Consider the following 21,673-nt stretch of genomic DNA (forward strand, 5'->3'; position numbering starts at 1 on the left):
AATTTTGTGAAGGCGGAATTACGTGTGAAATTTTCTAACTTCATTATATTAGATGAACTGTACGTGCGGTTACTGGGTCTGTATGAAAAAAGCAAACGGTATTTTGTTTAACCATGGTGAAATCTCTTACTTCCGGTAGCCAAGATGAAGTAAGTACTTTTCTGCTTTCTTGATGAAATCGTTATAAATCCTACTTTGATAATAAACATCTAGCACATTTATGATATGAAAAACATACTATGACATCTTGATAATCATCTGATTATATATTTTATCTTACAGGGTCGATCTTTGTGCATTCAGTGGCTATAAAATTTACCCTGGCCATGGGAAAAGAATGGTCAAAATTGATTGTAGGGTGAGTTTGTTTCCATAATACCGCAAAATGTTGTTAAATAGATTACGTCTCGAATTCCTAAAGAGAAATTTTTTATCTGTTTCCATATTTCCAAAGTAACAAACATGACAGCATCAACATTTGTAATAGTATACATTTTGTAATTTGTATATGCAATAGTACTGAGATACATCATGACATGTACAGTATACAAATGTAAGGACAAGATTATTGTAAAATGTTGTAGTTCGATGTACATGTATTATTATAATGTGCACAGACTGCTTTGTTGTATTTGTTACTTTTTTTTGTAACGTAATTAAGACTAAACTTGTAGTCTGATATATGAGGACAAAGTTGAATGTATTGATATTTTTAATATGTATTAATGCCTGTGAAAGGACTGTTTACATCTACTAGCAGTGTTCTCCCCAGGATTTTTGGATAGTGCTGTATTCAGCACTTGACACAACATTAGAAGGTCCCTTGTCGTAAAGTGCCACTAAATATTTTTTTTGTTATGTTTTAAATACAGTGTATTATTAATAATTCTTCATAAACATTTACCTTTATTCATACACACCCTGGGTTCTTCAATTTGCTCATTGAATTAAAGTACATGTACATGAGTAATCGAGGAAACTAAGGTTATAGTTATGTTATGTTGGTAATATGATTGGACAGGATGTTAACCAATGACCATGAATCCGGAAACAGTCAAAAATGCAGATCACCGACTGACAAATTTTGCAAATGACCAACGACAATTTTCCAATATCGCACATAAAAAAAATTGTCAACCCCTATAAATTACAGTCTGCGTGGTTTTATTAGTGTATAAACATCCTGTCCACCAGTCTCTAAATTGTTTATTGGAAATTAATTGACAGGTGTGTGTCAATTTTAGCTGATTGCAGCCACCTGTGACTGTGATTTATCTGTAACTGATTAGTTGATTGCATAATTGAATTAACGGTACACATGCAGCCCCATTGCCTATACAAATTAATTGAAGTAACTCTGAGAATCTTTATACATTTATTAATTAAGATAAAAGATTGATAAGTCTATCATTTTCCCGCCGATCTTTCAGAGGAAACAAAAGCACATGGAACTGAAACTTCAAATCAGTTGTACATGTAGTTCGTAATTATTAATTTGTCGATTGAATCGTTTTCATCACACAGTTTTCAGCTGTTGTGATGAAGTCCGAGAGATACAATGTTTTGTTTACATGTTGGAATGTCCACATGTGGACCAAAACTCGTTCACTTGCTCTGATATTTTGTAAAAGACAGAGCATGTGATGAAATAACACACTCCCCAATATTTATCTTAAAATAACTACATACAAAGTTTATTTTCGATCTGAGCACGTAAAAAGACCGACAAATACGTCAACTGAAGTTTGATAAAATGTCCGGCATGGGCTGTCAAAATTTCCGGAACCTTGCTGATGGCCAGACTGACATAGTTCTTTCTCAGCTTGTGACACTTATCAAATACATGTACATATGTAGATCTTTGGGTGGTTCCATTCATCGCAAGGTACATTTGTACGATGTCTGTTTCAGTGTCTGCATAGCTCACTTCACACAAGAATACAATAGTCCCACCTAATTTTTACAGGTTGTAAAATTCATGTTGCCAAAATTTCAGGAAGTCAAAAGCATAAATCTTATTTTTGTTATTTAAGGTTGACACACTATTTGATTTGTTCTGGTTTTTTTTGTTTTTGTTTTTTTTTATTACTACATGTATTATGTGAAAATGAAGTTTTCACGACATAACTTTCACCACACCTGTGGTTCAACCTTGCATTTATAAATAGCCAAATGCTTTTGGTCCGGGTTGAGTTACATGTACCTTTGACCATAGTCAAGTTTTGATTGGTTCAGTTCATAGATATTTGTACCTGATTGACACCTTCCTTGCTACTTGTTGAGCTAATTGCCTTGTAGGTTGCCATTAATGATCTTGGGGCACACACGTTTCCTGTCATTGTTGATTTTTAATCTTCATATTAAACTTCATAGCAAAGCGTTGGTAGCTAGATAGCGCTATTGAGTTAAGGGCCTGGGGAGAACACTGGGTAGGAATGGAGGATTTATTTGTTTTCATTATTAGCCTTAACTTTAAGACTTGAGCTATACATAAACATTTTAATGTTGTTAAAGATACGAAAGTAAACAGATCTTTGCTTTGTATTACCCTTGGTATTACAAGTTAACCTCAGACTCTTGGTGCTTTTAAGGTCAAAGATTCAATTTGCATTGATTACTAATATGAGCACTCCGCTCTCTGTAATTGACATGAAGTTGTTCATGGCATACTACTGTACTGTACGATTGAAGACTAGATTTCTTAATAGCCATGTAAGCAGATACAGTTTCTTTTTTAAACTGATCCTTTTTACCCAATTTTTTTTGTGCATGCCTGCTTCTTTAACACATGTAGTACTGCCCTGTTATTGTTTTTTTTTTTTTTTTGCAGTGTATATTCATGCAATTTGACACCTTTCTTACAGTAATTTGTTGTTCAAGTCTTTAATGAATGTTGTCAGGTGTTCAACTTCCTCAGCAGTAAAACTCAGGCTAACCACATGATGAAGAGAAACCCACGAAACATTAATTGGACAGTCCTTTACAGAAGGAAGCACAAGAAGGGTCTTACAGAAGAGGTAGCTAAAAAAAGGACAAGGAGAACACAAAAGTTTACCAGAGCCATCACAGGAGCAACTCTTACTGATATTATGGCAAAGAGAAATCAGAAGCCTGAAGTCAGAAAAGCACAAAGAGAACAGGCCATTAGGTAAAGCTGTCAATTTCAGTTAATGTACATTGCTAGATTGATCAATTGTAAATGTATTTTGAAGTTTACAAATTACTTATCCAGACAGAAGTTTAACTTGTACAAGTGTACAATGTATAGTAAAAGAAATTCAACTTTTCTCCTTTAGGGGTAATCTAGAATCATATGATTTGGATATATTTTACAAAAAAAAAACCCACAGAATTTAATATACTATGAACATCGTAATTGTAAAACATGTACAGACCTTTCATTGAGTAAATTTAAGTCACAATGCATGAGAGCAACTGTAAATACAGCTTATTGCTGACTTATGTTATGAAAAGTTCATACACTAAAGGAGTTTTTGTTCTTTAAATTTTAAAAATATTAACTTCCCATACAGTTTGTAAAAGTCAAGTTATGACATTGTTGAGTGTGATAAAAAATCTCCGGGGTCTTCAATACATATACCTACTTCCTGATTTATGGTGTATCATTTGCCATTTACCTTATACATACTAGTTACTGGTTTGCAAATGAATTAATACAAGACAAATTAAAAAAAATAATTTTATGAATACATAAATCATAATACAAATTTGAACATGTTTATGATATCTCCCTCATTCCCAACATGTAAGATACCTCCTGCATCAATATCTATGTTTCTCATCACACACCACTCCAGTTATACTCAATGCCAATGGAGAACATTTTTTCAAGATTGAAGGGAAAGTGAAATTCATCTGATAGCTGTGATGTCCCAAGGGTTAAAATTTCACAAGGCAATTCTACTACAATAAAAATCTGTAGCTCTTTTTGGCTCACTGAACAAATGACATAAAGAGGTGAGGTTTAGTATCGAGTATGGCAGAGGTGTTGAAGTCTTGGAAAAGTTTGTTTAAATACCTGTACATGGTATAATATATGAAGGTGTGAATATTATTTTAAGTTTATTGTTGTATATTCGACTTGCCTTGTGGATGCTTGCAATTTTTTAAAAATCTTAAATTTTGTTTATAATACAAGCTGATTAGTACATGTGCATTGTAGCAGATATGAGAACACTTATTATTTACAGTAATATAAAAACACTGGTAAAAAATCACTGTGCTACAGTATGAATCAGTGTTTTTTTTTTCTTTTGTTTGATTCAGAAATGAAAGAGCTTTGATCTTCTTTTTCATAGGGCTGCAAAAGAAAAATCTAAAGCAAAGGAAGCTCAGAAGAAGGCACAGAAGGTAAATTACTTGCTTTAGTGATAATTTTTAGTGATGACCTGAATGCTAGTGTTGTTCCCAAAACAATTGTGGCATATTTCTTGACACGTCTTGTTATAGTATATCATTGTTTCTCCTCTGTTGTTAACACTTAGCACAGTTATTCAAAAATGCTTCCACCATTCTTTAGTGGCATCTATCGCCCTCCTGGGAAATTTTTATTTTATGAAACTTTGAAAAGTTCATCTCATTTCTTTTTTTTTTTTTGTAAGCTCTGTTTTGTTTTTCTAAATTGTTTATGTTTTGGTATTGTAGGGTGTGAATTTAATAAAATATCAAAAACAGGGAATTTTTCCATTTTTGCACAATACTGTATCGAGAAAAGTATTGTGCCACTATTCATTAAACTTATTTTAATTGGTGATTTTGTTTTATTTTTTTTTAACTCCCTTTATTTATAGAAATTTTTATTTTTACTTGTTGGAGTTGGGGGATTTATTCATACAAAATTAGGGGTATTTCCTGTTTAACTTTGGAATGCTTTTAGCAGTTTTTATGAATTTCAAATTTTACATTTTGAGATATAAATGGGACTGATTTCATAAAAAAGGGATTTTCTTACTGTGTTATATTTATTATATGTACATGTCAGATGATGGATACATTCCTTATCATATATTGTTGCTATTGGGGAGACTGTCTAATTGAGCCGTGCTCTCATGCACCATTTTAGGTTAGAAATATTCATCTTTTTTATAAAGATTTGTTGAAGGGGACAAATGTAAAAGCTCAATGATTGTGTGCATAGTTGCTCCCGTCACTACATTTTGAAGCTTGTTCAAGCATTCAAATGTAGGCATTAGCATTGGTGAACTCAGTGGCTTTGAGCAATGTAAATTTTGAAATTAACCTGATCCATATACAAATGTAGATACTCATTAATGTACCATGTACATGTAATGAAAGAAACACATTTCTAGTCAGATTCTAATGTATAAAGTTTTACATACTGCAGTGATATGGATTAAAATTATGAGAATGGGCAGCCAAATTTTAATGATCTTCAGGATTTCAGTTGACCTTGTTTAACATTCTTTGTAAAAAATTCTGATTCTGATGGTATATTTTCAGCAGGAGTGAGATAAAAAGTCACAGAGCCCCTCTAATCTTAGTCACTGTGTTTTGCATTTAAGATATGTAAAAATATAGTAAAGTATCAGGAGAACAGGACTTGTTTCACTCAAAATGCTTTTACACTGGGATACTATATGTGTTCAAAAGTAGTGGAAAATAAGCCTTACATGCATACCACAAAAAATAGCATTGCCTCCAAAAATTGTGTCTTGAATAAATTTGGTAATTTAATGCTTAACATTATTTTAAAATCATGCATTAACTGTGATCTTTTCAAACAAGATGTTTTTTCTACCAAAAAAAATATGTTCACATCTCAACTTTTTTCCTTACAGGCAACACAGCCCAAAGCTAAAGGACAAATGAAGGCGGCTAAGTCTGCTCCAACATCCAAACCACGTGTTGGTGGAAAACGATAAATTATTAATACAGACATGTGGTTATCTACTGTGTTTTTATTTTATAGTTGTCATCCTTAATTGAAGGATATTCTACTCATACTTAATTAGTCCTTTGAAACTACTGCATCCATGTCCTGAAACAATGAAATTTGACTCAATGTTTGATAGTAGTGTTGGAGTTGTGATTAGGTTCAACGCTATTGCATCTAGAAAAAAAATATGACTAGGATATTTTTGACAATGTATGAGATTACAATGATCTTACATTGCTGAAATCCTTGAAAGGGAAATCTTTCATACAACAGTTAAAGGACGCCACATTAATACACAAAAACAAAATCATAGTTTTGAATATCATGGCTTTACTTGTGTTGTGGCCCTCTTGCCATGGGTTTAAGTGGTGATATGTTTTATACATGGCAATACCCATCAAAAAAAAGATTATCAGAGTTTCAGTTGAGGGGAAATCTCTGGCCAAAACACAAGGAAAACTAAAACAAAAAGAATAAAGGCAGATTCAAGGCCGGTCCTTCCCCTCTTGTTTAAAATTTCGGTTGATTATAATCACAGACACCTCATCCCCCTTTGCATTTATTAATCTGCCACTTCACATTGATACAATACAAATGAACTGTTCAGGTACATATACTGAAGTAATAAATACAATACAAACACATTAGAACTCTATTCAATCTTGTATCTTAATAGGAGAAAAATATTGTTTTAAAAAAAATGTTATTGAAATGCTTCAGCCAAGTCCACAACAAAGTATTGTCTATTGTAAAGCATGTAGTTAATGTTACTTCAACACTTTGAGACACTGAATCAATGACATAAGTCCTGATATGATAGTCAGATTGACTATTTTTACGAGGTCTCTTACCACAAAAGGAAGGTTTTCAGTTATTGGAAATGGTCCTAATCTTTTAGGGTTAAGAAAACATTTTCCTTGCTAGGCACTAATTTCGTATTTATGTTTTGCTTATTTGAAGTTTTATGACCACATTATTTAGATAGCAGTAATTCACCTAATCTTCCCTATGTAAAAATTTTCAATATCCACCCTCGGACCCTCCCGCAAAAGCGTCACAAGGCGGGTGCATTCGGAAATGCGTAACCCGTATCAAATACTCTTGCCGAATTCATAATTATTATGTGATATTTCCAGCTGATAATTTGTACATCTTTTCATAGTGATATGATGGATAGGATAGAATCAATGATTTTTAAAATCTTTCGAAAATTTTATTTTTATTCCTTTTTCAGTTTTCAAAGTACGGTAATGTGTAACCCAAAATCAGCCCATGCATTTTTTTTTTTTTTTTGTACCATAATATTAAAATATTCAAGGGCGGTAAATTCAAATTGCATCATGTCTCACTAACCACTTCCGGGTCAAGTGCCCCCCCCCCCCCCATGTATTACCAAATTCACACTGAACCTAGACATAGGCATTGTAAGTGCATTATTTGTGTTTATTATGATTAAAAGTAGTCAAAATAAAGCTGAGAATCTGTACTTTAAAATCATATATGTAATTAACTACGATTGTGTATGAATATTGTTTACATGTGTGAGTAATTTGCCTCCATGCTGTCAGTTAGCAAAACGGGTAAAATTGTGGATTCTCAGTATTATTTATTCAAGTAAATTTTGTGACGAATTTCTACAATCATCGTACCATTAGCATAATGATTTTGGAAGCCTTGTTTTCCAAGCTTCGCAACGGTATGCAACTTTAAGATGTCATTTGTCCTGGGAATTCACAGCGAGACTTTGAAAATTACTTTTTTAACATGTCAAGAAATGGAAACATTAGAAGTGGTTAGTGAGACCTCAGATTCTATTTATGAGACTAATTCTTGATCGATCGTAACCATTCTCTTCTAGTACGAGGATTCGTGCTACAGTACGGATGCAATTCGAACTCCCGACATCTAATTCTTTTTTAAAACAACTCCTACAAAATTTGAAGTTTTAACCTCTAAATGTTTAAAGTACAATTAAAAGAAACGGACAGGAAAGTGAAAAATAGTCATGGTTAGTTGAGTACGATAACTTCCGGTTACACATTTCGGGACTTTTAAGAACAAAATTGAAAATATTTTCAAATAGTTTAAACTTCAATCGATTTAAAACATCATTGAGAACTTTAGGACAAAGTTTCAGTATAGAATTCCTGATGTAACAGTAGAAAAATCGGAGATGTAGTGATTTTGGTAGGGAAATTTGGTACGGGTACGGGTTACATATTTCAGGAGGACGTACACAAAAGCGTCACAACACGATTATCAATCAGGCGTACGATAGGGTCTAAATTGTGTAACCCGTACCATAATAATGTATCGTTAAAATATTCAATGCTCCTTGTTTTTGATGAGTCCGAGTTGCTCATTTGCTTTTGTTACATTGTATGAGTGATTTTAGTTACCCCATGTTCTTTGGCGTGCATGTCTGGTCTTTGTCCCTGGAGTTTACAAACAAAACTTTCCATACAAGAAGTCACGATGACTTAAGTTGCAAATCAACAAACTTAATATATGGATTAGAATGCAACTTATGTGGTTTAATATATGTCGGAGAAACGCAAGAACGATTAAATAAAAGAATGTGCGGTCATCGTTCGGGAATTAACACCACCAAATTCCCGACAATTTATCAACACTTTAATCAACAAGATCATTCAATCCTCTCCATGAAAGTTCGTATTTTAGAAAAAAATTTACCTTCCTACGAACAGTCCCGTTCTAAGTAAAAAACTATCGGAGGGAAAGAGAGGAGTACTGGATACGCAGACTAGGTACTGCAATACCTTACGGATGTAATGACAACATCAAAAGTGTAGGAAACCTTTCAAGCCAATATAACAATAACATAAATGTGATGAATTTATTTGACAAAAATCCAAGACGGGAAAGGAGTCATGGCCATCGCCACTATACGTCACCTAAGTTACATGATGTCTCCATAGATGGTCTCATTCCTTTCATACAAAAACCTCTTGGACTTTATCACATTAGAACCAAACTTTATTCTATACCTCTCACTCTACTACACTCCCTTTACAAAACAAGTCTTGACACTCCTGTTTCTGACCCCACCTCATCATTATACAGACTTGTTGCCATCATTTTGGATATTGGTTTCCACAGACTCTTTAAACCAGTTTGTGTGAAAAGTCAGGATGAAGAAAAACGATCATTTCTTCCACTACCGCTTGTCAACAAAGGTATAGATGCAATTAATTTGGCTAACATACTCCATCACAAAAACGTTACCAACAAAATTCCCCCATATTTCAAAGACAAATCCATACCAATTATTTCATATTCCTATACTTCACCCATCGCATCCAAAATTTTCAATTATAAAAGGCCATTGCAGAACCTCGAGATTGAGGACTTCAAGGCTGAACCATCTGACTGTTCTTGCAAAACCTCTCCATTCAAATATGGCCCTTCTGGTCACGTCGTTACGGGAGATTTAACCATTATCGAAAACGAATCTCTGCGTAGTATCCTTTCTAAAGGTCCCAAGTACCGTGAACCACGCTCCATAAATTGGAATTATAACTTTAAAGTTCTTATGGATGCTGTCGAGGACTATGCAAGAAAATGGATAAAACGAGAACAAGAAGACATTGATTCTCTGTCAGAGTGGTTAAAGGCCGTGAGGTCTTTAATTTTGAAACGAATGAAAGTTTTAAGTAGGTCAATGAGTGCCAAGGCTACACCAGTTTTCAAAGACCCCGATGTAGCAAAAACATGGTCTACTATACATGACAAATATGTTGTCGTACCAGCAGACAAAGCCCAAAACAACATTGTTTTTGTCTGCAAAACGTTTTATATCCAATGTTTTTTATCAGAGGTAGACGTAGAAAGTAATAGCAGTGATAAGACCTACACTGCTACCATTCTCTCCAAAGAAGAGATTGTGGAAAATCATAAATCTGTTCTATCCTCTTTTGGTCTCTCTACCAAGGACGATGATTGTGATTTACCGTCTATGTACTGGATTCCTAAACTTCACAAGAATCCATACAAACAACGTTTCATTGCTGGATCTGCAAAATGTACCACCAAACTTCTTTCAAAACTTAACTTCTATACTCACAACTGTCAAAGAGGGTCTACAGTCCTACCACAACACGTGTTACTCCCGTAGTGGTATTAATTCAATGTGGATCTTGAAAAATTCGAAAGATCTTTTGGAAACAATCAGTTCAAGACTATTATCTGAATATAATAGCATTAAAACCTATGATTTTTCAACACTGTATACTTCTATTCCCCATACTCAGTTAAAATTCCGACTTAAAAACATACATCGTTGTTTTTTCCCAAAAAGATGGTACACCTAGATACAAATATATAGTTCTTGGTAGAGATTCCTCATACTTTGTAAGAAATAATTCCAAATCATCTTCCATATATACAGAGGAAGATGTTTACAAAATGCTGGAATTTTTAATTGACAACATATTTGTCCAGTGTAGTGGACGTGTTTTTCAACAAACGGTCGGCATTCCAATGGGAACAAATTGTGCTCCTTTACTTGCTGACCTATTCCTTCACTCTTATGAGGCTGACTTTATAGCTGATCTGATCAGAAAGAAAAAATATCGTTTGGCTAGATCCTTCAATCTCAGTTTCCGCTATATAGATGACGTATTATCTTTAAACAATCCTAATTTCGGGGATTTGATACATCGCATCTACCCAAAAGAACTTGAGATAAAGGACACTACAGACACTGTGAAGTCAGCCTCATATCTTGACCTACACTTAGAAATCGATGGTAAAGGAAAACTATTGACCAAACTTTACGACAAACGTGATGACTTTTCATTCAGAATTGTCAACTTTCCTTTCATCTGTGGCAACATCCCTTCGGCTCCTGCGTATGGAGTGTTCATATCACAACTCATACGTTATGCCAGAGCTTGCCGAAACTTTTTGTATCGCGCTAGAACTCTAACAAATAGGCTTCTGGAACAGGTTTATGTTGCTACAAGATTGAAGTCATCACTACAAAGGTTTTATGGTCGTTATCATGAACTCGTGGATCGTTATGGTGTATCCATCAGCACCATGAAAATTGATTTATTCAACGGGTCATAGTTTTCCTTCCCTCGTTTGTCTACCCCGGACCTTTTATGAGCAACTCGGCGGGTGTTTCTAGAAAAGCAGAGGACGCTTACCCTACCGGTGCACCTGGTCCATGCTCCCAGTTTTTAGTGGAGTCCGAGTTGTTCATTTACTTTTGGTACTTTGTATGTATGATTTTAGTTACTTTATGTTCTTTTTTGTGTATGTCTGTTTTTCATGTCTGGTCTTTGTCCCTGGATTACATTCTTTTGTTTATCGCTATAACCTTGGTCCCTTGATTACTCTTTGATAACCGCATAATCTTGATTATTATTCATTCAAGTCTTGAAAACAGTAAATATAATAAAATCAATTTTTTCGACAAACATTTTTAAAACCATTAATTCTAGCCTTGCCATTCTGTAATTTTGTAAATGTGTACTGCTACTTTCAGCTGGAAATAGCAAGTAATGTTAAATAAATTGACAAAGTGGTTGGGAACGGGTTACAGATTTTAGACCCTACCCAAATGTACACAAAATTTTAAAATTTATGTGAAAATAGCGAAGAATAATAGATTATAAATGGAGAAATCAGTTTGTTATCGTGAATAACCAAAATTTATCACTCGTAACGAGTTGCACATTTTAGACCATACCTCGCCGTACACACATTTTAAAATTCATGCGTAAATAGCAAAGAACAATTGATTTTAATTAGGATAACCAATTGGTTATCGTGAATAACCAAAATATGATCACTTGTGCCATGAACGCAAGTAAGATTTAACTTGTGCGCGGAACAGGTTCCGCACACTCGTTATTAAAACCCAGGCGTTCTTCGGCGCTCGTGATCATATTTTTGTTATTAGCTATTTCCAATTAATTATCCTATTATTTCTGTGAGATTTTATGTGAGGTTTCTTGATACATGCATTGTCAATGTAAAAGTGTATTATAATCGATTTAGATTTGGCCCATTTTACAAAGTTGTCCAACGGAAAATGAAAAGAGTCCAATTGGTTTTCTTGTGGTTCTTCGATATGCTGAATTTAATCAGTCTTGGGCACCTGCTTCAAATTGCGCCATATATGCCATTTTCATCTCTAGTCCGTGTTCTAGGGCTTACGTAGATTTGAAAAGGATTATGTTGACTTCGTTTTAAATTTTACTTGTTAAAATGAAAACCGCCATCATGCTTAAGTGTGGCTAGTGCCGCCGTGAATATACCGACTTTGGTCGCTTCTGCATTACACTGGTTATGGTATAAAGAACATGTAAAAACTAACAGTTACGAATATAAAGTTCCTGATGTTAGCTACTCGAGTTCTCGGCGGGTGTCAAGAACAGAAGACACTGTGTGGTTTGTACGGTTTGCTCATTTACGTTAAAATGGAAGTGCGTGTTTTATTTTTAGTTTGTCTTGGTTTCATGTTGACTAAATAGTCCATTTTACTGTGGTAACCGTAGATTTTACGTCGAAAAAACCCGATAGTCAACACAGTCACTTCACACCGTATCTAATCTTGATGAAATTCAAGTAGTCGTAGTCAAGTGAAATGAACAGTTTTTGCTTATCAGCACTAGCTGTATTCGTCCTACTTTCTGTATGTGTAGTCGGTATTCTGTCAGAAGATCTGATATAATAGAAAGGTATGTACCAATATTTCTGTTGTAAATATTTTATATCGGTGACGGGTGCAGCGGGTTGGCACCCCTCCATTTTATTGGAAAATTTGACATTTTCATGTGTAAAATTTACAAAAAAGGTAAATAATGTCCTAACACCCCCTTTTCTGGGGAACTCCGGATGGTACCCCTCCTTTTCAACGTGTTGGGATCCGCCCTCTATATACTTATTGTCCCCCGCGTCCGTCCGTCTGCGTTTTCCGCACTCTTTTGTTATGCTTTTACCAAATAAGTTTGTTTTTGGTATGTGGCCTTATTATGAAGAGTTACAGATTAAGTTCGACTTTGGTTACGGTTGAATGATTTTTACGGAAGTTCTGGCCTTCAGTGAATTTACAGCTTTCCCCACTTTTTTGTAACACTTTCACCAGTTGATTTTAGATTTTGCATGTAGTCTTACTATGAGAAGTTACAGATTAACTTGTAACATGTAAAAAATATATTTTTTTCATTTTTATCGGCATTTTCACATGAAAAGGTGTTTTGCTTTTAATACTGAACTCAACACTCTGTAATTGACAAATCTCCCTGCATTTGAATAGTAGACTAGGACCTATTCTCGTGACCAACATTTAATCACTATCCAAACGTCTAACTGTATTAAGCTTGATTATCGTGTCCATATTTGCCCCCAACTGTTCAGGGTTCTACCACTGCAGTAATACCAAGCCCTGCGAAGCATTTTGTTAGAATTTAATGTTAGTTAAATACATAATGATTTATTTAATATATTCTTGTTGCAGATGAGGTGCCGCTTGGTTTTCTTGCTAATTGTTGTTCTATTTGGTAAGATACATGTACATTGTACAACAATACAATTACATTATTGCAGATTATGAAAAATATTCTGACCTAATATAGTAAGAGTACTGGATTAGCCCAAAGAATTTGTAACGTGTAATATAACTGGATCTCGGTTGACAATTTTCAAATTGACAAAATCTTCATTAGCTAGATAGAAAAAATACCTTATAATGTTTGCGTATTTTATGGTCCATACTGTCACTGCGGTTTGCGTTTTAGGTTGTATATTTACGTACGCTCGGGTAAACATTTAAAATTTTCCTTTATGATTGCATTTTCAGGCATTGTAGCTGCCGAACTATCAAATCCGTTTAAGAACATTTTGAAATGTGAGTATTCATGAACAATGTTTACATGTACATGTGCACTCTATAGTCTTATTCTTTTAGATAAGCTTAGTATAACGATGTTAAAATGTAAGTCCTTTATTACTAGAAGTATACGCGCCAGATTTATATTGTAAAACAACTTGCATGGCTCATAGATGCATGCGTTTTAATGAAATGAGAGATTATGAGAAAGGGCCAATAAAGACCACAGGCAGGCTTTGACCACACTCGTTTTCCCCGAGACCCAATATTTCATCCGATTCGTTAATTTGATTACAATTCGATTTTTCTGACAGGTCCATTTATTATAATTATAACAAAGAAATGCCAATATAACCGTCCAATAATAAAAAAAAAACCAATCGACTCGGATAGAAGTAAAGGGAAACACGAGTGTGTTTTTAAAATTCGATGGTGGTATTGGGCATTTCTTTGAATGGGTCCAGAAACTGAAAAAAATACGAATTTCAATCAAATAACGAATCGGACGGAAATATTAGTTCTCGGATGAAAAAAAAGTAGTCAAAGCCATCCTGGCCCCTAGTGCCTGTGATAAAAAACTAACAGACGGGAACAAACCAACGAAAAATCGTTGGCATTTGTAGAAGAGTTAAAGGCAATGCTCACGAATCCTTTGATTTTCAGAAGAAAAAAACTATTTATGTGTCTACAGAACATCACTAGTTTTCATTGGAAATATTTCAGACCTTTTAATGTCTTTGCAGACAAAAAATTAGGAGACAGTGACTTCTGCCTAGAAGAATTAGATTGTGGATTTTCACCAATGACTTGTAACCAAGCATGTGTCGATATTCTGAAATGTTTCTTTGCCTTCTGTCACGAAGACAAAGAATGTTGCTGCTATGGCTGCCCTTGAATAAAAATAAAAGAATTGTAGCTTTTTTTTTGTTATTGTTATTATTATTATTATTATTAAGAGGGAGGAATATCTTTCAAGACAAAACAACATTCATTCCGTTAATAAAAAAAGAAGTTAATTTTACAGTTCCGTGACGGATTTTATAAAAAAGATCCGATTTAAGTTAGGAATTTAAAATTCTACTAGAACAAAGACTATAAGGCACACTGTAGCATAGACCATGTTCTCCTCGAAATGGGATGGGGTAGACAAATTTGTTTTGCATTATGAAGTAATTGGGGTATTATATTATCATGTTTATTTTTGGTTCTTCTGATTTGGATTTTTACATTGCACTCTGTCAGTCATACAATGTCATGAAGAAATTTTGAATTTGGTGAGACATGGCCGGTGTTCTTGTTGTTTACAGTTTCTCTTGTCTAATTCATGTAATTCTTGTCGCGGACCCCATCCCTTCTTTGATATTCGGCGCTTGAAATATTTTAAAATAAAAGATTTTAATACGAAAAACTCAAGCGTATAACACGTGTCACGTACATGTATGATCGAACTCAAGTCAAGCGGCTTAATGGCTTTAGTTTAAGCAGGCATCGGGGGTGGGGGAAATCGAAGCATCACCCGGTCTTTTCCGTGGCGATTGCCACGGATTAATGGCAAGCTGTTTTGGAATTTTGTATCTATTTATTGATATACATAAATGAATTAATGGTATTAAAGATTATAGTTATTGATATCAATAAATCATTTTTTTACATCAATAAATAAGACATTTATTCACACGTTAATAAATATTGATATCAATAAATGATTTATCAACACGGTAATAAATATTTATTAACATGTAATTAAATAATTTACCGATATCAATAAATGGATGAAATATTAACGTGTTGTTTAAAAGGAGGGTGAAACTATAGGTGGGTTAATCGTGGTCAGAAAAATGTTTGTAAGTGCGAATTTTATTGAATATTGCCCGGCATGCAAGTCTTACGGAACAAGATTTGATAAGTATAATTTCACGCGTTTGAACTTAGTGAATTAGAGTGAAATTATTTTCTCTTGCTGTCATTAATTGTGTTGAAGTGACGTGCGAGTCGCACTACAGTTTTCCCGCGAAATTAGGTTTGCGGTCATTCATATAGATCAGCACGACGGCGTCAAAGCGTTAACTTGGGTAAATTTCGTAAATATTCTAGTACGACAATTGCTGATGGTGAGTCTGATTCCCAGGAACAGGATGTTTCTCTCAGAAATTTAATGAAAGCAGTTAAAGCTCAAGGTGAATTAAACGCTAAATTAAACCAAGACATTTCTGATTTAAGACAAGAAGTTCACGGCGCTTTCGTATCTGTCGCATCCCAAGTGAAAAAAGTTGAAAACTGAGTCCCTATATAAATGGAAATATGAAGGCAACAAAGTTCATTTTTTGCTCAATTCTGAATTATTAGAAGATTTGACACAATCTATATGAATTATTGATAAGGCAAAGTCGAATACGCACGTGAAACTATAACTGAGGTTATTGAAAAGATTAAGAAACGCAATAAACATACTAAGATTGCCGATGGTAGTGAAGGGGGATGAGAAACTGTGAGGCAATGAGAGCAATCCAGTCGCTAGCGATTCGGACGATGAAAGTAAGATTAACAAATCAGAAAACAGAGCTTTACGCAAACTTAGTTCAGAGGGTGGAAGGCTGTTGCTATGCCGAATAATACAGGTCAAAAAATGCTTCTTCTCAATTTATTGCTACTTTTCCAGTCAAAAATCAACCCTTTCGTGAACCTCCAACATGGTACAGCGGACCTGCCTTGTACCATGCATATGGACAACCCATGCCCAGCACGAGCGGATATCAGCATAGAGGTCAGCAACAAGGAGCATGCTATGAATGTGGATCCTTTCAACACGGGAGAAATCAGTGTCCATTCAACCCAAGGCCAGTCATGCCAAAACCAAAATAAGACAAGATAAGTATAGTTTAATTACGACAGATTTTGATACGAAAACTGAACTTATTAATAACTATTCCAATAATCTTACTCATGGTTATGATAAATATGAACAAGGCCAGGGGAATATTATTGTTAAGGATAGACTGAAAAACCATTATCATTTTGGGGAATTATTGGATGTTATGATTATATATTGGACACTATTTTAAACGGCTACAGAATTCCCTTTTACAGTATCCCTGTTTGAAAACAATTGATTTGCGACCATCCATAGGCTATAGCGAATTTGTTACCGAAGCTATTCATGATATTTTGATTAGTGGATTAATTGAAGAATGTGACAATCAACCATACGTTGTTAATCCACTAATTGTTTCTGCATCGGACAGGAGAAAGAAACGTTTGATTTTAGACCTTATAGACACGTTAACAAACATTTTTGGAAAACCAGTATTAAATTCGAAGATATGCGCATAGCGATGGAATTTATTTCTAATAATTTATTCTGTTATCAGTTTGATATTGTATCAGCGTATCACCACATAAACATTTATATTCCTCTTACAGACTTTCTAGGTTTCTCGTGGAAACATGGTAACACTATAAAGAGGTATACATTTTTAGTACTTCCATCTGGCGTAAGTTCTGCATGTTACATATTCACTAAGATAACCAGACCACTCATAAAAAAAGTGGCGAGATGAAGGGAAGCATGTGTTAATGTATTTAGATGATGGTATAGGATACATGAGCGCAATTATTCACAACGCAATTTCCGTATGGGGGGTCCTCACTTCCACTAAAATCTAAAAATAGGTCCGGTTGAAATTTCTCTAAACTAACGCAAGGTTGCTAAAATACACCCATATAGCTTTTAAATTTTGAAATAAAAATCACCATGTCATGCGGCGTTTCTGTCCGTAAATTAAGGTTAAAAAAGGGGGATTCTTTTTCAAACATCAATTTTTCAGTAGCCTCCCTAAGCCTTAAGTGCACCATAAAATGAACATATATGGGATGCTAGCTTTCGAATTCGATACATTTGGTTCCTTACTGTTCGTACAATTTTTTCATGAAAATACCTCTTTTTTTATTATCCACCAATCGTGAACGTTTCTGTATTTTCCACTGGACTGCATGTTCGGGTAAAGATCTGGCTGAATACCGAGGAGAGATAATTGCGCTATTGTAACCTTCAGGTACGCATACGGATGTTGAAGTATGCAGGGCTATGTCAGAGCAAGTAAAGCAATATCTGAATATCAGTGGTTTTGTTCCTAAAAACGAAAAATCTAAGTGGTCACCAGTTCAACTTGTTATTTTTTCGTTTTATTCTATTAACACTGACAAATGTATTATAAAAATACCTGATGATAGAATCAAAAAACTTCTTACAACTATTGATAATATTGAGTTTACTTAACAAAATGTGGTAAAGTGCATTCCAGATCAGTTGCATCTTTGGTCGGACAAATAGTATCTATGGCCTACGTTATCGGGAATGTAGCTTATATCATGACCAAACGTATAAGTATTGACATTTTAGGTAAAACCTCATGGAACAGTTGTATAGAGTTGACCGAAAATAGTTTACACCAAATCAATTTTTGGAACAGTAACTTAACTTTGGTTAACGGTAAACAATTTACTTCAGATTTATCAATTCAATCTATTGTTTAAAGCGATGCGAGTGATACTGGATATGGTGGTTATATTGTAGAAAATCTCAATGATATTGTGCATGGTATATGGTCTGAATGGGAATCGAGTAAAAGTTCTACTTGGAAAGAACTCACCGCTGTTAAACATATTCTTGATTCGATGATTAACATATTGAAAGATAAACACATTGAATGGTTTACGGACAATCAGAATGTGGTAAGCATTGTAGCTAGAGGTAGCATGGAGCCTGAATTACAGGATACAAAAATGTATTGCATTGTGTATTTTTGAGAACTGTGTACATAATAACATTTCTATTCATGTGAAATGGGTCCCTAGAACTAATAACGACACATCTGATTATATCAGTCGTATTATTGATTACGACGACTGGGATGTCGTTCATGGAACCTTTGATTATTTGGAATCCATATGGGGTCCTCATGAGAATAACTGGGTTGCAAAGCATCATAATCACAAATTACCAGTATTTTATTCCCGTTACTGGACGGTCAACTCGATGGGCATCGATGCATTTACTATAGACTGGATTGGTGTAAATGGATGTTTCGTACCTCCTATTTGTTTAGTAGCGAGAGTGTTACGCTATATGAAACAATGTATGGCACATGGAACAGTTATTTTGCCATTGTGGAAATCATTAAAATCATTGGCCAATTTTATGTCCTACTGGTGAAGGGTTTATTAAAGCGGTTAAGGGGTGTATTGCTTTACCAACTAATAAAGAATACTTTACTATTGGTAAAGGTAACAAATCGGTTTTGGAAATATTGATCTGCCTTTTAGGGTATTGGCTCTGAAAATGGATTTTGGTACTAACATTTACTCATTTCTATGGATTCCTTTACAGGTGATGGTTTCTTTAGCACATAATTACGGTGGTGACAAAGTACTAGTACCCCTTTTCAAATTGAATGTGTTAATGACCAGCTAGGTAGTGTGGTGGGTTATGTTCCTCCTGTAGGCAGGGGTGGTAGTTATATTGTATAAAATGAACAGTATGTTAGTTATAATGACAGAGTATGACATTGAAGTTTCATTTTTATGTTTTTTGTAATAATGTAATTTTGTTTTTACATATGTTTTTTTCAGGCTTTCCAGAGTGATTTGTCGCAATGGCCCGCTTCTCTTTTGGAAAAAAATCACTACTTCCTGGATTGTTGATGGAATGTAAATCGATCAATACAGTTCAAAATTATTATTATGGCTTTTTAAGATGGAAAAATGGGCTTTCTCAAACGGAATTTCCAGTGAATTTATTTAACCAATTCATCTTGCTTTATATTTAGCCTGTTTAGTTCAACAAAGTGCTTCACCCAGCCCTATCAAGCTTTTTATAGTATTAGATGGGCACATAATATTGCTAGTATGTCTTCCCCAACAGATTCTAATTTAGTGAAAATATTCTTGAAGGCGCAAAGAGGCGTTTATCAGTTCCGATAAAGAAAAAAGAGCCTATCACTCCAGAGATTCTATCTAAAATGTACGATGAAATGTATTGTGATAAAAATTTATATATACAACGTACCATTTGTGCCTGTTTATTAGCATATTCTGGGTTTTTACGAGTTTCCGAATTGTTAAACATTCAATCATGTGATATTCTATTTTTTCAAAGTCATATGTCCGTTTTTATACAGAAGAGTAAGACCGATATATACAGAGACGGCCATAGAATAGTTTTTGGTAGAACCGGAAATAAAATGTGCCCTGTCAAAAATTTAGAGAGTTATTCAGAATGGAACAATAACCTTTTGGATAGTAATGTTTATTTGTTCCGTTATTTGACGAAGTGTAAAGATTTTCCGAAAGGATAATAAGCCGCTTTCGTACACTAGGATGCGATAATTTATAAATTTATTTATAGAAGCCTTTTCGCCATTTGTTACAAACATTAAATCTTATGGGTTACACAGCATACGTACCGGTGGAGCCACCGCAACTTGTACTTTTGGAATATCCGATAGACTTTTTAAAAAACATGGAAGGTGGAAGTCAGAAACTGCAAAAGACGGCTACGTGAAAGACTCTTTCTCTGAAAGAATACTAGTTTCACTAAATTTGGGACTATAGATATTTAATATTCCATTAAATATTACATATATTTTTCTCTTTCTTTTGCTCAGCAGCGGCGTCGTCGTGTAGCTTTGCACTTTATTTGGAGTTGTTTTATAAATCCATTTACTATTTACGTAGCTTTTCGTTATGTATATGGGATATGAAGTATGCATTAATAAAACTACTCAAGAGTTTCGTGGGATTTGGTAATGTACTGTATCTTTGAGACAATATAGTGAAGGGGTTGACAAGAGAACACGTTAATATATATTTATTAACATGTTATTAAATATTTATTGATATACCAAAAAATGAGGAATAAATACCGCAACGGCTTGCCATATGGATTGGTTAATAGTAATTTTAGAACTGGTGTCGGGAATGGCCGCGATCCGATTGAACTTTTCCCCACTTTTCCGCCCAAAATCCCCCTCTTAGACGATGGGTGTCATCTTGGTTAGCTAACTTTTAATTGATGGTTTATGTATACAAAGGGGGTTATGTTGTTTTAACAGTTTAAGTTTGTTTCTTAAATATAGGTAAACTTCTTACTTGTATTTTACCAGAAAAATCTGGTTTAACGATTGAATTAAAGATAAGCTTGGATTGGAAAGGCATGTCATCACTGTCATTGCCAACCACAATGACACTGAACTCAAAGTTCTTAAGAACCAAAGTATATATCAGGATAATATATATATATTACAGTTAATTGTTTTTGGATTGAAAACTTTCCACTAGCTTAAGTAGGAGGGTGAACAAATTTTGAAAAACAAAATGAAAAAACTTGGGTGAATAAATCAATTAACTCTTGCAGCACTGTGTTAATTTTTTTAAAAATATTTCTTTTGAAACTTTCAAGATAACTTTCAAATCAATATATAAAATGGACATGTTAATAATATTGATAATATTTTATCACGTTTTATTATCATTATTCTGTATCCGTTCAGGCCAGATTTTTACTGGAGATTGTAATGAAAACACAATGACATATGATATGATAAAAATTCTTATTAAATACATGTTATCTTTCCTGGAGTGTTTTCCTCAGGATACTTTTATTCCCGACAAACGACTTTGGTAAAAAATCATTAAACAGACAATAGATATTCAGGAAGAAACTCGATGAAAATCGTTCATACAAAATCGCCCGGATAGGTTTTACTGCATTCACAACACGTTTTAACCAGGCGCGGATCCAAGGACTGGCGTGCCGGGCGTACGCCCCCCTCCCACCCCCTAAATCGGTAAGGAAAAAAATTACCCCATAATATTTTTTGCCTAGCTTTGCATGGCAT

At 34.3% G+C, this 21,673-nt stretch overlaps 1 protein-coding gene, 1 long non-coding RNA gene and 2 pseudogenes across 3 annotated transcripts; all 4 read left to right on the plus strand.

Moving 5' to 3' along the window:
• The first annotated feature begins 82 nt into the window (after window positions 1-82).
• LOC148614200 (large ribosomal subunit protein eL24-like) lies at window positions 83-5,927 on the plus strand. The gene is made up of 5 exons (XM_088588118.1): window positions 83-149; window positions 283-358; window positions 2,901-3,148; window positions 4,320-4,371; window positions 5,820-5,927. The coding sequence occupies exons 1-5, from the start codon at window positions 145-147 to the stop codon at window positions 5,901-5,903; spliced, it is 465 nt and encodes a 154-aa protein (XP_088444244.1). The 5' UTR covers window positions 83-144; the 3' UTR covers window positions 5,904-5,927.
• Window positions 5,928-12,494: 6,567 nt separating this feature from the next.
• LOC148614201 (uncharacterized) lies at window positions 12,495-14,698 on the plus strand. Its single transcript, XR_015923185.1, has 4 exons — window positions 12,495-12,627; window positions 13,407-13,449; window positions 13,749-13,796; window positions 14,522-14,698. It is a non-coding gene; the product is annotated as an uncharacterized LOC148614201 (long non-coding RNA).
• A 1,796-nt stretch (window positions 14,699-16,494) lies between these two features.
• LOC148614202 (uncharacterized) lies at window positions 16,495-19,593 on the plus strand (annotated as a pseudogene).
• LOC148614203 (uncharacterized) lies at window positions 18,376-20,387 on the plus strand (annotated as a pseudogene). The gene is made up of 2 exons (XR_015923593.1): window positions 18,376-18,509; window positions 19,407-20,387. The product of XR_015923593.1 is annotated as an uncharacterized LOC148614203 (transcript).
• Window positions 20,388-21,673: the final 1,286 nt, after the last annotated feature.

The sequence above is a fragment of the Perna viridis genome, chromosome 6 (assembly GCF_037379345.1).
Source record: "Perna viridis isolate PV_CMFRI_1.1 ecotype Kerala chromosome 6, ASM3737934v1, whole genome shotgun sequence".
Lineage (NCBI taxonomy): Eukaryota > Metazoa > Mollusca > Bivalvia > Mytilida > Mytilidae > Perna > Perna viridis.

Bases quoted from the DNA above. Each gene is read 5' to 3' on its own strand.
- LOC148614200 (XM_088588118.1), top strand. The intron at 359-2,900 runs GTGAGTTTGTTT...GAATGTTGTCAG, and splicing joins TGGTCAAAATTGATTGTAGG to GTGTTCAACTTCCTCAGCAG. The intron at 4,372-5,819 runs GTAAATTACTTG...TTTTCCTTACAG, and splicing joins CTCAGAAGAAGGCACAGAAG to GCAACACAGCCCAAAGCTAA.